Raw genomic sequence first — 16,842 nt, forward strand, 5'->3', positions numbered from 1 at the left:
CGTATTTATCCAACTCGGTGACCCTCGTTGGATAAATGTACGACTCGTGCTGAAAAAATCCTCTTTTTGCATCTTGTTTTGTTTTGTTTTTATTAATCATTAACAACAAATAAAACAAATAAAAAACAAAAACAAAACTTATTGCATAAACTACTATATGAAGCTTGCAACAGTAATATGTAGTACATTTTCGATTTTCAATCATATTTGTATTTATGTTCCTGGTTAATGATTGCTTAAGAAGATAAAAAAATTTATTTATTATAATTCAATAATACCATTAACAATCACAAACCTGCCAAAGTTTTGGTTAAACAAGCTGAATCAGAGCAGACACGTGATATTTGTACACTTAAAATAACCCAAACCATAACAAACCCAACAAAAAATATGTAATAATCGAATAATTCTTATGAAATAGTAGTTTATGCAACAAGTTGCCAAAAGAGGATTTTTTCAGCACGAGTCGTACATTTATCCAACGAGGTTCACCGAGTTGGATAAATACGAAGAGTGCTGAAAAAATCAAGTTTTGCAACGAGTTCCATACAACATTTTTTGCAATTCCAAAAAAGCACACGCTGAGCGAAATTTTATGTCAAATTTTCATGTATTTTGCCAATAAACCGTATAAATCAAAAAATGTTGAAAAGTGTTACTTTTCGAAACAAGTGCTGAAAAGTTCAACTTTTCAGCACCCATTTGAGTGCTGAAAAGTAGAACTTTTCAGCATTTATTTTGAAAAGTGTTGCTATTCAATTCTGTTATTTTTGGTACAGAAAAGTAGGCTATTTCGTCGTTCAAGAATGACAGGAAAAGTAAGTAGTTTCACGACGGAATTGCAAAAAATATATTTTAACACGGTTTTATGATTTTAATTTCTGAATAAATCCCATATATTTTGCAAAAACTCAGATAAAACAAAATTTTCAAAATGTTAAGCAATTTGCCACCTTCTACAAAGTTGTTTCTTGCTTATTTTGCACATTTTGATGAGAAAATGACATATGAAACACATCATTTTATTAGTTTTTTTTTAATTGTTAGTATAAAGTTTCCAATAAATAATAACGGAATTTAAAACAAAAACAAAAGAAATAGAGATATCTCAGAAATTTCTCGATAAAACATTTCACTCTTAGAAACGTTGGAAAGCTGAGAAAATTTGCTGTAAGACACATTTGAAAGTAGCGATGACTATATTTTCCTGAATAGTTTGTTTTAGAAAACACACCGTTTCAGTGCCAAAGCTTGTTAGATTGAGAATATTTTTCTTTTATTTTGATGATTGAGGGTACATAGCAACCAGAGAAGTTGTTTCCTTTTTATTCCAAAATTGTTGAACTTACGGACAAAATCCTGGAATAATTTATAGACTTTTTCTTTAACTAGGTTCTATAAACATTGGGTGTATCCCTTACTTAATCATAACACTTAGGTTACTATCTTATATTTGCAAAATATCAATGTATTTATAAAACAAAATCGTTCAGTTCCAGTTCTTTAACCAACGCGTGGTGGCAATGGCCTAATAAAAAAACATGACAAAAATTAAAAAAAAACACACAATTCTGAGTTAGCAAAAAGGGTAAATTTAATTTTTGGTTTTCATTTTTCAATAGGCATCTTTTTGAAAATCTCACTTCTCCATGCAAATATCAAAGAAGTAATGAATAAACGAATGCTTTGTCGATTTTATTGCCCATTTCATTCCAAATTTCAGAATAACTCACAGCATTCTCAAATCTCTTTCTTCTCGGGGAAACCGTATAAATCCTAAGCAATAATACCAGTCAGAGTGGGCAGGTTATGGTACTGAGGAACAGACAGCAGAAGAAGGGGAAACACGAAGAGGAAAGTTTGTTTTCCTTCTAAACAGTGCCAGTGTAAATAAAACAAAGCCGATGATTGCACTGAATAAAGAAAAATATTATCTCAATGGGCAACCAGGAATTCACCCAGCAAGGTGGGCTGAGCACACGGAAAAGTTCAACTGAGGACTTTAACCCACCGCTGCCACCGCCAACATTAACAACAACAGACACAGTTTCCATTCGTGAATCGTGCGCTCACGTGGAAACGGTGATTAATCGGCTTTACGTGCTTCGATGGGCACGGTGGGTTTATTTAGTTTTTGGCTGAAATTTTGTTTTGCTATTTCGAGTATTGAAATAAACTTTGAAAAAGCATTTCAAATTTGGATTATTTTTTTGTTATTACATATTATGAAGAAATACATTTCCTTAACGTATTTTTTTTTTTTTTTTTTTTTGCCCAAACCAATAATATTTCACCCAGCTGTGCCTTTCTGCTTAAACAATCTGTGAGGAATGTGTGTACACTCTTGTTACCGCGGGGCCGGAGAAGAAAGATGTGAAAATAATAGTATTATTTCGATTGTTGCGATTTCAATCGCTGCCGAGCTGTATTAAGACTTAATTGTATCATTTGTTTGGGTTTTCTCGTGAATTGAAAGGGCATTCGAGATGCCATTAGTGAGAAGGTTGGCATGTGCCAACAAAGGATTTTATTTCGACGGGGTTCAAGGTAAAATATTTGATAATGGCATTGTTGAAGAATAAGCACATTGAAGCTCGATTGTAAAACCCCAATTACGGCTGAATTTAGTACAAAAGTCGCAAATTTATCTCACAATTGTGTACCACTGCTAAATAACATGTTCCCAATTTTCCTCGAAAAATACCATCTCGAATGGGTATTTTTATTTTATGATAACGGTATGCTGGACACCGTGGCTCACCTTTAACCAAAATCTTTCAAAATAATCCTTTGATTATGTTTTGGCCATGTTTAGGGCTAGTGATTTTTCACGGCGAAAAAATCAAAATGACGCGTCATGCTAATTACAAAACATTGAAATTTCACGGCAATTTTACGGTACTCTAAAAACTACTCAAAATAAACGTTAAACTGTATTCTTTTAGCAAAATTATTAACAGAAAACTGTCTTTAAAGTAAGCAGTAGTTTTAGATACAAAATAAAACGCGTTTAAAACCCCCTGACCCAAGTGATTTATTTGCAAAAAGGAGAATTGAATTAATTTTGGGAAATTTTAAAGAATTTCCGTCAGTCTTACAAACAAATCCAGAGTTTTTTTTTAAAGGTCCAATAAACCAAATTTTCGATTTTTGCTATTTGGGTGTTTTTGAATACCCCTGACTCAAGGCGGTTCTAAAAACACCCGAATAGCAAAAAATAAAAATTTGGTTTATAGGACCCTTTCAAAAAAATCCTTAGAAATGTAAACATTGAGTATATCCCGGTTACTCCAATGAACATTGACATAAGGTGTGAAAAGGGATACACTCAATGTTAACATTTTTTAAAGGACCTAATAAAAAAAAGTCAAGAATTTATGATTTAGCTGTTTTAATTTTATTGAGATTTTATTAAATTAATTTTCTTAGATACCTCCAAAACGAAGCAAGTCCTGTACCTCTAATTCATCAAAATTAGTAGCATGAAAATAAGTGCTATACAGATTTTTTTAAATTTCAGCAATAGGTAAATTATAGTTTAGGCAAAACTTCATTAAAAGCAGTTTTTACGTTTATTGATGATTAAAGAAAAAAATATAATACATTGCAAAATGGTTAACAAATATGATTTCAATATGTATTATTTTACAAATCAATTGAATCAAAACACTTAACTTATATTCAAAATATTCAAACGCAATTTGTTGCTCGTTGTTTAATAAAGTTGATTAATTAAAATAAATTTAAATAAAAATTTAAAATAAAAACTAACTTAATCTACCTATGTGGTTGATGCCTTCCTCACTTTTTACCAACAATGGGTAATATGAGTGGTTTGGACACATATAATTCAGCTATTTTTTTTAGGTCCAGAAAAATAAGTCCACAGATATAACTTAAGTTGTCATAACTCGAGAAAGGGTTGCCAGATTTTCAATTATGTGGACTCGTTGGAAAGGTCTCTTGATTATCTAACCAACGATGGGTCGGATGATGGATCCGGACATCATTTACATACATTTAAGTGAGATCCGTCTTCAAAAAAGTACATAAATATCATTTAAGTGGTCATAACTCGAGACAGGGTTGCCAGATTTTCAATTATGTGGACTCGTTGGAAAGGTCTCTCGATTATCTAACCAACGATGGGTCGGATGATGGATCCGGAAATCGTTTACACACATTTAAGTGAGATCCGGCTTCAAAAAAGTACATAAATATCACTTAGGTGGTCATAACTCGAGACAGGGTTACCAGATCTTCAATTATGTGGACTCGTTGGAAAGGTCTCTCGATTACCTAACCAATCATGGGTCGGATGATGGATCCAGACATCGTTTACATGCATTTAAGTGAGATCCGGCTTCAAAAAAGTACATAAATATCACTTAAGTGGCCATAACTCCAGACAGGGTTGCCAGATATTCGATGTTGTGGACTCGTTGGAAAGGTCTCTCGATTATCTAACCAACGATGGGTCGGATGATGGATCCGGACATCGTTTACATACATTTAAGTGAGATCCGGCTTCAAAAAAGTACATAAATATCACTTAAGTGGTCATAACTCGAGACAGGGTTACCAGATCTTCGATGTTGTGGACTCGTTGGAAAGGTCTCTCGATTATCTAACCAACGATGGGTTGGATGATGGATCTGAACATCGTTTGCATGCATATAATTGAGATCCGGATATATGTGAAAACACATTTTTATATATAACTTTTGAACTACTTATCGAAACTTCAAACAATTCAATAGCGATGTATGGGACCCTAAATCAGGTCGAATGGAACTGGTTCGATCAAAATCGGTTCAGCCAGCGCTGAGAAAACTTGGCAAGATTTTTGAACACATACATACATACACACACACAGACATTTGTTCAGTTTTCGATTCTGAGTCGATATGTATATATGAAGGTGGGTCTTCAAGCTTTTAATAAAAAGTTCATTTTTAGAGCAGGATTATAGCCTTACCTCAGTGAGGAAGGCAAAAAGGTATTTTTTACGTTTTCTTTTAAAGAAGTGTTGTTGTTCTTTTTAAATCTCTTTGGATGTTTTTGGAATAAAGAAACCTTCTGCATTTTGTTGAATATATCTTTAAAAAATAGTTTTAGATCTGTTATGAAATACTTCTTTATTTGTAAGCTGCATTAAAAATGCTTGTTAAATTTTTTTTTAAATGTTTGAATTAAAGAAATAAAGCTTAACTGCATTGAGTAACGATTTATCAATTGAATATTTCAAATTTCGCGACATTTCACAGTATTTCCCAAATTTCACGGCCAAGGTTGAATTTCACGGATTACGCAGCTTCCGTGAAATCACGAAAAATCACTAGCCCTAGTCATGTTACACCCACATTTTACGCTAGAATCCATTTGCATTATAATGAAAAAAAATGCTGACACTAAATTGCCATGAAAAGTTTGCCGCAATGCTTAAATCTCTATCCCTTTCACCAGAAAGCATCATGTTTTGGATGGAATTTGACACATTTCCACGAATCCATACGAACATTTCATATTCCAGCTTTGAAACTGTAACCAGAGTCATGAGACTAAAACTTCAGGCGAATTTTGTTCATTTCATGTTCAACTAAATCCATAATTATTTTAGCTTTTATTCCATAGCAAATGTCCACTTTGCTACGAAATACCTGATGGTTTCGTTCCCCTAGTGGAAGTTACGAATTAAACTCCTTTTAACGGGAACCACCACACGAAATAGCGACCAGCGTGACCTGCAGGTGCCAGTTCACACTGTTGTGGTTGGTTCACCGTTCCCAGAGGACAATGCATTGCCTGCGTTTGCCATTTCCCGTTCCCGGAAACCGCCTGCTCGCACTTACATGTTCTAACTTTTTATTTCGTGTGTTTGTGTGTGATTCTGTCCATTCCAGATCGTGTACTGTGGGCCCGGAAGTCGTCGCCACGGCAGCACCCGCCACATGCCACTGCCAACGAAAACGACGCGCACCGGCAGCTGCCAGGGGCAGGACATTTTATAACCGGAAATGGAGCAAACGTCCGTCGCATACTTCTAGGAGGTTCACCATCAACATTATCCATCAACGTCGTCGTCCAGCCAATCATCATCACCATCATCATAACCAACATCATCGGCAGAAACGACCAGCAGCAGCTGTATAATCATCTCCGACCACCAGCCGAAACGGGGCAATTTGGTTAGGGGTGGTCCCGGCCCGGGAACGAACCCCCGAATCCGGGACCGTTTTGCCACGGACATCGCACAACAACACAAATCACACGGAATCCATCGGCGCTTTTATCGACTGAAACCGCTGGACGTGGACGTCCCAAAGCATCATCCCATTATCGGAGGACAAAAGTGGACACAAGCGTTTTTGTGGAGTCACAACGAGGACAACAGAGATTTGATCGGGGCCGTAAATGGACAGAGGGCATCCGGAGCGTCGCAAATTATGCCAAGGTAAGCTAAAGAGCGCGCAGATTAATGGTGATTTGGGTGTGTGGGAATTTTAACTGATGCTCAACCGAATCGGTCAATGTTTGTAATGTGGAGATTTGGGCGATGTATCAGATTGTAACTCATCTGCAGTGAACTGTAAATTTTCCATTGTAATCGAATTGTTTGAACTACACCCTAAGCAGAGATTAATTAATCCTACAAAAAAAAGGTGACTGGGAGTATACAGTTCAGTGAACGTACTGAGAGAATGCAGGTTGAAAATTGGGTAGGTTGAATATTATCTCTTTTTTTTTGAGTAATATTGCATAAGAATTGTGTAAAAATGATTTCGATTTTCCGATGACAATTCACCAGTTCCTAATGCAATGTTACACATTCTTTTACACGAAACTGTCATCATTTCCTGATAAATACTACCATCATTTGTGTATTTTACTCTCAGGTTCCTTCTTAAAAAAAGATTTGGGGCTTATGTGAACAAAATATTTTAAATAAAATCATTATAATTTAAATTGAATATTTAAAACCCATTAACCACCTTTTTGACCTAAGATTGTCCACGTTTATTACCATTTGTTGGACGCAAAATCTCTGTTTTATGAAAAAAAAAACTTTTCGGATGGCTGTACCAAAACTATTTAATAGTTTTGAAACAAATATTGCCAATTTTTTAGAATTTTTGCTTTAATTTTTTTTTGTTTAGCGACCTTCTATCTTTATCTTTATCTCTTTCACAAGAAAATGTTGAAACTATAAATTGAACAATTTCAATTGCCATAACAAATCTATTCTATCCTTTAAACTACAATAATTGCCTACGGCCCAAACTTTGGAAACATTCAGTAAAATATGTAAATAACGGTCAACCCAATAAGCCGTTTATCGCAAACACGTGCGAAAAGTTCTTCTCTTTCACCGCTGTCGATACCGTGTTTTATACGGTCCAACAATCGCCAACAGCCATCCATCCTCCTCCCACAACACGTGGTAGAACAATAACCACCAACGACCGGATGGGGAAAATTGCCCTTTTGGTCCCTATTCAAATTTGTTCCTTTTTTGCGGTATCTTTTTTTTCCTGAACGATCTTTCTTGTTGGGACCGTGGCGTTATCGCCCTCGAAAGGTCCGGTTTAAAAGTGTTTAAATTTGCAGAGATATTCCACCTGAGATACTGTTGGAGGTTTTCCGACGGTGGTGTTTCAAAACATATCTGGAGCAACATTTGAAAGGGGCGGTACGACATTGCTCATGTGGCCTATAATTATTGTGGATTTAGCTGGATTTTCTGGCATCTTCTTACGTTGATTGGAAACGTTGGTGGATAGAACTAGGGGTTCCCAATAGGTGTGAAAAAAAAATATGAACTGAAATTTGGATTTTAAATCACTTCTCCGACATCAGGAATAATTGTTAAAACATGTTTGCATTTTTGTTATTCAGTCGGAAAAATATTATTTTTCATGAATAAAGTTTAATTGTTGACCATATGATCACCCCTAATTCTGGCTCGATGCCGTCACCATGCGACCGCGTACTTCGTTTGTTTGTCAACAAAGCTGCAGCTCGATGGTGAGACGAAGTGAGGGGGGAGAGGTTTTGACATTTTTATGCCGGCATCCTATCCCGCCGCCTATTTCGTCGGTCGTTGAGCTGACGGTCGTTTCTAACGACCGAGTCCAGTTAGGAACTGATCGTACAATATACACGTTTAAATGGGACGAAAGGCCGTAAGAGCAATCCCTTCCCTACTAACCCCGAGTAGGCCGCGGGTAGTTGGCTCCCCTCCCACTAACATTTACACATAAAATCCACTGTAATTACTCTTAGCATTAAGAACAATGTATGTAATTACAAAAGCCGGCTCGGTCCTAACCAGGTCCCAGTACCGAAAAGGACCTAATAAAAATAATTTTATGAAAAAAAGGCCGTAAGAGCTATGTCGTTCCAGCCTTTCAAACGTTGCTCCAGATATTCAATTGGAAATTTTAATGTTTCAACGCTAGGAATGAAAAATTTGCTAAATAATTGATTTATCATAAGAATAATATGAAAAACACGAATAGTTGTTTTCCCAAAGCACAACAATGATTGTACCAAGTTTTAATCTTTAAAAGCATCATTTGCATAGCACAAAATAATAATAAAAAACAGACGTTGACAGAATCTGAGTGACATTCTTGCTTCATCACATCTTTTCCATCCTTCTTCTCCGACCAGAAAGTTGCGAGATGATTTTCAAGGTCAGATAAATATACAAAGTTGAATATAACGAGCGGCTGGTTGAAGAAAAAGGATAGAAAACGGTACTAATCCTTTGCTGCAGACATCCTTCAGAATGAAGAAGAAAAAAGTTGGAGGGGTGGTTTGACAAATAGTTTGTACAACCCTTTCATCGCTTTTCGCAACTTGACACGATAGTATACTCCCTGTTGGTTTTTTTTAGCTATTGGGGTAGTTTTTCATTTGGCAAATTGTGGTGCAAAATTGGCAATTTGCCAAATAGTTTTGTTAACTTTTCAATATTTCTTAAAATTTGCGTTGCAAAGTTATTTTAAGGATGAGTTAGTGACACAGGTCACTAAACTTTGAAGAGTAAATGACAGAAAACACATGAAAATATACCTTGATTTATCTGAACTATTTTTGTCTTTCTATTACTAGTCATTTGAATCTCGCGAGAAAGTGCATTTGTGTGCAAATAAAGTTAAATAAAAAAAGTAAAATTGTCAAATCGACAATAAATGAAAAATTATTCTAAAGCTGTTCCATCACCGCCACTTTACCCAAATTGCTTCGCCACTACTCAAATTCCGCCAACCCTATGATTACAACGGCAGCGCCCTCTCCAACATTTCGCTGCCAAGACCATGAGTTCCACTGCGGTTCCGCGTCCAGTAGATTCCGCCCGTTGTCGGTCATGAAAGATATGTAAAAGATAATCGAGTCAGCACCAGACCAACAACCAACGAACTCACCAACTCTGCGGATCTGCCTCACCCCCCAAACGACGAAGCGTCGTTTCGTTGACATTGCTCCAGGACGTCACCAGCATCAGAAGCACCGCAAAGTAGTGCGGACAATCTCGTCCGCACAATGCCGGTGGGGCACAAGTGCTCCCTTTGGGGACATTCCCACCCAGCAGCAGCCGTTGCACGTGCTGATTGCCCAACCAACCAACGGATTGTCCTGTGGAGGATACTTGTACCATTCAGCAGCAGTGTTTGTAGTTTTCCAAGATATCTAGAAGATGTTCAAGGTTAACTGGCCATATACCAGAAATCTTGAAATCTCAAATATTTCACAGCTCATAAGACGAAACCATCTCCAGTGCCACCCTCCTGTTGACGAAAATGTTGATTGGCAGATGACAGCCCAACTTTGAGATCCCGGTGCAGATTCCAGCCGGAATGCGGAAGACATAAATCTTCGCTAAACTAATCCTTACCACGGTTCAAACCTGCCTGACCCACGTTCCTCCCACAGGCCCAGCCCTGGCACATACTGGCCGCCGCAATGATTTATGGTTTTGCATGACCCACGGGGCAGTTCAAGATGAAGAGACGGGAGAAGAAAAACGCAATCTTCAACATCTTGAAACGATTCGGCTTCCTGGATCTTGATTGTGACACGGAAAATAGCTAAGCTCTAAAAAAAAATAAACATCTTAGATTTGTCTGAAGGCATTTAATATGCTGGATATAAATTTGTTGTTAATTCCGTATCAAAAAATAATAACCTCAAACATGTATTTGCATAAAAGTTCGTCCCGTTGTAAGAGCATTTTTTTATAACATCCTGAAGTTTCACTTGAAATCATTATATCTTGTTTACACTTTTTCTAGTTCTTATTTTCAACAATTCAGCTAAAAAATTTCCGTGTTTCCAGCCATAGCTCGAACTTCGTTCCGAATTGTTCCATCGATATGATGGCGTTCGACAGACAGGACAGGACCGGCCAGCAGCAGCTCCTCCGGTGCCTAATCAAGTCAATAAATCACGTTCGGAATCCCGTCAGCAGATAAGAAGAAAGTGAAGCAGTTCGGGTGGGGTTGGTCCATTCATGCCCTCTCTGCGACTGATGCAAGATGGAATTTCATCATACGTGCTTTCCGAACGTCAATTTCTGCACAGTTTGAGTGAAAGAGAGAGATCCAACATGACCTGGAAGAGGCTTGAAATGTGTAGATTCAGCCCAATAATCGAATTAATCAGATGTAATTTGTTGGAAGCATTGCTGTGGGAGTTTGTTTCGGAAACTAACTTGTTTTACCAGGCAGAGGAAGGCAGATTTGATGGCCAACATTTTGTTGATGGGATTGTAGTTTCAGCAGTAATTTTATTTCCCACTCGAGCACTGGAATGCCGAGACATTAAGATTTTTTGATTATCAGCCATTTCTACCCGTTTTCTTATATGATCGGTTCTGTTATTTAAAAGTACAATGTTATCGTTTAATTTTTTTCAAACTAACAAAATTGAAACTAACAACCACCCTCGCAAATGAATTGAAATTTTCCTGAATTTGAATGAACCCCCACTTTGCATGACCAGACGCCCCCCGTCAGGTCGTGCCGAGCCGTTTCCAGAATATTAATCAAATTATCGATCCACGATAGGATGAATGAGTGTTTCTCCACCCAGCACAAAGAGCAACGAGAGAAGGGGAAAATATGATTAATTCGATCTTTATTATTTACACATTTATCGTTGACCGACGATGATGGCGCTGATGGTGAAGTTATTGTGAGGATGATGAATACAAAACAGATGATAATGATGATGATGCTGGATGTTCGTGATTTTGTTGAATTTGTTGAATTTGTTTTCAAAGTTTCGTATTAAGAGGGTGTTTTAGCATGAACTTTGATTTCCTAGGTTGCTTTTAAGGCTTCCTATGAGTGGGATTCGCAGTGAAATTCCATGAATCAATAATATTGATGGGAAGGAACCTTAGAAAAGGATAATTATTTTAAAAAGTGATAATCAGAAACATTTTTGTTTTGCTTCACCCAAACAAAAATCAGGTAATTTAAGCCCAATATAAGTATGATCATCCGACGCCTGAGCAAAACAAGATCCCACCTTGGCATACCTTCCGAAAAAAAAAATCCCTTTTTTCGCTGATGAGGGTGGAATTAAATTGTTTCCAAATGAGGAATTTTTCCTTCCAGCTAAGACAAAATCGTGGGAGTGATGCTGCTTTTCATTGCTCGCTTTTCTCAGCAGCTCAGGCTTTATGAAAGTTGATGAGTTTTTGAATAAATCATGTCGCTTGGAGGTACAGTTAGCCCGCAATCAAAAATCATGAAATGTTTCAGGAACACAGATGTTTTAAGGTTTTTTTTTATTTCGTCTGCTGAGGGTTGAACTGTAGCATAGTAACAACTTGCATTCTCAAAATCAGAGTAGGCAGCATTCAGAGTGAGATAAAATTTGTCATGCGAAACAAAATAAACGCTTTCGCAATGAACTTTTGTGAGTTGTGCCTCGAAGCGAGCAACTGAGATAAATGTAGTGCAGTTTTGAAAAATGTCGGCAGCATGACCGGTTTTATTATTATAATTTGTAAAATATTTTAAAGATTGCTCATAATCATCCTTTTTACGACTCTTAAAATAATGTTGGTAAATGCAGTCTCTATTTTTTTTCTTTTCTACTGAAGTAGTTTCAGTGAAAATAAATTTAAGGTTGGCTTCCCTAATTTTTACTTTATTCATAAAATAAACTAAGGACAACGTTCAATGATTCAAGATTTCTCAAATAAATTAGTTCAATATTTGCTACCTTTTTTGAAACAAACTTATTGAATACTTATGAATGTAACACAGTTATTACCATGTATAAGAACACACTTTTGTTTTCAAACTTTGACACCATTGCCTTTGTTTATGTCCCAACTCGGCAAAAATGCTCTTTCCTGCACTCATTCCCTTGAGGACCAACCAGCTTTTAACATTTGTAGCACCAACGGGGTCAAAACGGCTGTATCTCGGCGAAAACTCAACCGATTTGGATGATTCTTGTTGCATTCGATCCGGAAGAATGTCAAGAATCACCTCCAACAAGGTAGATCCAAAACAGTTGGGTCTACTTTAAGTTATAATAAAAAAGACATTTCCAACTTATTTTCCAAGGGTTGTATGCGCCGGTGGAGTTTTATTTCCAACTTATTTTAAGATAGTTTTTGGAGATTTCTTCCTGGGTCCCGAACCTTTTGGGAGATTAGCCAGAAACCGAACTACTTTAGTTGAGTGTTTGCAATAGAATGAACATTAAGTTGGACTGTCGGTTTTAAGATTAGATGAAAAATATTCGTATGATTGTTCAAAACTGAAAGACATTTCATAACTAAATTATTGAGGAAACTTAGAAAGTTCACAATAGATTATTACCATCAAGACGCAAGAATTCATAGACAGGGCTGCGGAGTCGGGTCATATTTCAAGCGACTCAGACTCCGACTCCGACTCCAGCTTTCTGAGTTAGCCGACTCCAACTCCGACTCCGGCTCCGGCTTTCCAAAATTTGTTGACTCCGGCTCCGGCTCCGACACCTAATCTGTATTTTTCATGTTAAAAAAACGCATTTTCAGCACAACAAATTTCTGAGTAAATTTGAATTTTGTTGTTTGAAAAATTGGAACATTTTATTTAACTAGTTTAAATTCACATTCATTTTTTAAGTTAACCTGGCCATGGTCTTCGTTTTTTACATACACGAATGGTATGGCTACACTAATTTTCAGTTGTTTTTTTTTATCATTTACTGAAAATTTCAGTAGAGCAGATTTCAGTAAATTTAACTGAACTCAGTAATGAGAAATTGGTGTGCAGTTATAATCATAGATACCCTGGTTTTGAAATAAACATTTTTCAAAGTAACTACTTTTTAAAGCTTTTTTGAATTCATTTGAGAAGACGTACATGGACATTGTGTGATCCAGCCCAGTACACACTTTAAACATACAAATCGTGAGAAAATTCTAATATTTCAAAATTATATCAATTATATCAACCCGATTTAAGGCATTTTAAAAAAAATGGACTTGTTCAACGATATTATTTAAGGTTCAACACTTTAAGAGTTTTGTAAAGAAATTGTAAACATTGGGGTAATCGATATATTTAATAAACTCAATGACTCGTATAAGCATGGCATATGCGAGGCATAAGAGCACCGGTTTAACTGTATTTCAAATTTAGTTGCAACTTATTTTCGATATTTTTTGTCAGCTTGAAATGTTTTCAGTACGACACTTTGATTTATTTTTATTTACATACAAAATGAGCATGTTGCGTTCCAAGTAGAAGATTGATATAATAGTTGATAATGTTTTAAAAACATAATTATTTTTGTTAAATACTGATAGTGAGCTTTCCAATCACAATAAAAATGCTTCGAAAACATCATGGTATCTGATAAATATCTTGAACCAAAAAATAAATTGAACAAAAAAATGCATACGCAGTGCACGCAATTCAATAAATAAATTTAAAATATAAAAAATGGGAATTAATCAGAATTATAACAAATAATGAACAATAAATAAGTTCGTAAATTATATTCAATTTTTTGACAACTCCGACTTCAGCTCCGACTCCGGGTCTATCAGAAATTTACAACTCCGGCTCCGACTCCGACTCCAGCTCATACAATTTAGCCGACTCCGACTCTGACTCCGACTCCAGCTATTAGAGTTTTGATGACACCGACTCCGACTCCAGGTTCCCAAAAAGACCCGACTCCACCGACTCCGACTCCACAGCCCTGTTCATATAGAAGCAATATTATTATTTTGAATCTAGATTCATCTTTTTTTAACCAAATAGATCAATTTGAAATCGAACCGGGTTTTTTAACGGAAAAATAATTTAACTGATTGATAGATGCATCAAGCTCAAGTTAAGAAACCATAAATACTAGGATGTAACAAAATGGTCGAATTTTGCGGGCATTTCAGGGCATGATCCCCTAGGTGTACTGAGCCCAAATCCCAAATATGAGCTTGATTGCTCGCGACCAGAGCTGAAAATGTCAGGGGTCCTGACGCGAAAATCGACGACGCATACATGATTTTTTCAGATCCATTCACTGAACCGCAAAACCGTGACATAAACAAACCCGACTCAGTCGTGAGTGCCCTAGCTCACTGAGCAGCTGCAATGCGTGGCAGTAGTCGACCAACGCTCATTCGACGTTGCACGCACACACATAAAGAAACAAGTTTTTACACAAAAAGTTGGTATTTATGCGTGGAAATGTAATTTTGAATATAAGTTATGGTTGTTTTAAGTGTTTTGCACAGTCTAGAACCATTCAATTGTTTAAAAATAGTCAAAATAGTGTTTAGAGAGGATTTTACGAGTCAGTCATACGACACGAATTGAGTGAGTGTAGCTCATTTTTTCACGTCTCTCATTCTCCAGCAGCCGACCGGCACGAGTCAGGCGGCAGTGCTTGAACGGACACAGTAGGCTTACAGTCACATGCTAGCAGTAAACTGACATTTTGGTTTGCTTCATGTGTACGCTAGGTTGGAAACAATTTGCAGGCCTGCTTGCGACAGAAGCTGGTACATTGACTTTGACATTTAAATAGGATTTACACCGTTTTGTTTTTTTAAAGATTTTTAAATTTTTCAAAAACCTCACGAGCTAATAGTTTGTGTTCGTGTCCGTGTTGCATTCACTCTTATTTCTAAAATGTATTTTACATTTGACCAAACCTTTAATCGAGGGTTACATCGTTCCTGATCAAATTAAATTTAACCCTATCAAAATACACATTTAACACAAATAATCCCTTTGGCAAAATAACAAGCTCTCCAAGTTTCACACCGCACGAACAAGTTTTCAGAACCCTGCAGTGTTGGTAGGACGATGTAAATCTTGCCTGTATTCTTTACTAATTGAACGATAATAACCGCCCTCAGCAGTTGAGGCCTTGTCTTGGCACCGGGAAAACATGACCCCAAACTACATACCGCCTTCCCCTTCTAGCTAGAGAGCCACTTTATCCCACAGCAGTGATCCATCTTAATTCAGTTTCCCATCTCGTATCTCTTTCTCGTTTTTCTCGACCAGATTGGAGAGCTGCTTTCGGTCCGGATCTGGAGCTTCGAGGCACCATCGGACCATCTTTCGAGACCCCCGCGGGAGCAGAGCCCACCACCAGATTATCCCCAATTATGCTCCCTGAGAGTCGAGTTCCCAGGCTGAGTGCTGGACTCGGGGTGTCGGCTGCTGATGCCGTTGTTCACCGGACTAATTGCGCCCTGCAGCCATGGCCAAGATGCAATTCTGAAGTGGCCATTCTATCTTGGTATCAAGTACGTTCCTGGGAGTCGCCAGGGCAGTGATATCTTGCACACGTCCAGATAATTAGGTAATAAACGAGGGATGAAATTGTTCCTACGGGGTAGACTGGGTTGCTGGGAGCAGATGCGAAGAATTGGGGGTGATGCGATCTTTGAGAGCTGGGAAAACATAACTTGGTTTGGTAGACAATTATGCAAACAGCGGCCTAGAGGTTGATTTCACAAGACAGGGCAGGTTGAGATTTTGATATAAAATACTTATTTTTGCTCCATCAAAATAAGATAACAAAACAAATTCTGGTTAAGTGCACATTTCGACTTAAAATGAGCTTGCATAAACCAACTGTAACGGGTTATTAAAATTTGAGACCTTTCAAGAATGCCGTAGTAACAGTTCAATAGGGCGAATCTGCGTTTGTAAACAAGCAGTCTATCCCTTATGCTCAAGTGACAGATCACGTTAAGTAAGAGGGGGACAGACTGCTTGTTTACAAACGCAGATTCGCCCTATTGAACTGTTACTACGGAATGCTTCAATTTCAAAACTCAAAGGAACATAAACAAAAGAACCTGTTGCTATAAATAAACCATTTATACTAGTGATTTCGAAAGGGTTCCAATATTAAAAAATATTTCCTTCGATCAAACATGAGTTTCAAGTTCAATTGTTACTGCTGATTACATCCTAGGTCCATTGAACCCACTTGAACAAAACGTACGAATCCTTGCTTAAATAACGAAAACATTTTTTTTAAGTCAGCGTTGTAAATACCAAAAAGGATCCTTCTTGAGAATTTCCCTGTCAATAAAAACAAAACAAAAAAAAGCGAGCTCTCGATTTTCCACCCATTTCTGTCCTGCGGCCTCTGCGTAAGATAAATTACCCTGCCCCACAGGTATCCACCTTTCATCGCGTCGCAACAGTCAAAAGAAAAGATGCTAATTCAAGATTCGCGAGAGAAAAAAAAATTATGAAAAATGCACGTGGGTCACGTCCGGTGCAGACGGAATCATGAAATTAAGTGATGATAAATAAAGCTCTTTGCTGGGGTAAAGGTAAAGTGCGAAGT

The 16,842-nt window shown here is 37.2% G+C and overlaps 1 protein-coding gene across 1 annotated transcript in view; it reads left to right on the forward strand.

The window, feature by feature from the left end:
* Positions 1 to 16,014, forward strand: part of LOC120416327 (allatostatin-A receptor) — a 122,302-nt gene extending 106,288 nt beyond the window's left edge. Inside the window, exons 4-5 of the mRNA XM_039578057.2 lie at positions 5,904 to 6,454; positions 15,540 to 16,014. Coding sequence (XP_039433991.1) covers positions 5,904 to 6,011 — 108 coding nt within the window. The 3' untranslated portion in view covers positions 6,012 to 6,454; positions 15,540 to 16,014. The remainder of the gene's footprint in view (positions 1 to 5,903; positions 6,455 to 15,539) is intronic.
* Positions 16,015 to 16,842: the final 828 nt, after the last annotated feature.

This window comes from Culex pipiens, chromosome 1, assembly GCF_016801865.2.
Source record: "Culex pipiens pallens isolate TS chromosome 1, TS_CPP_V2, whole genome shotgun sequence".
NCBI lineage: Eukaryota > Metazoa > Arthropoda > Insecta > Diptera > Culicidae > Culex > Culex pipiens.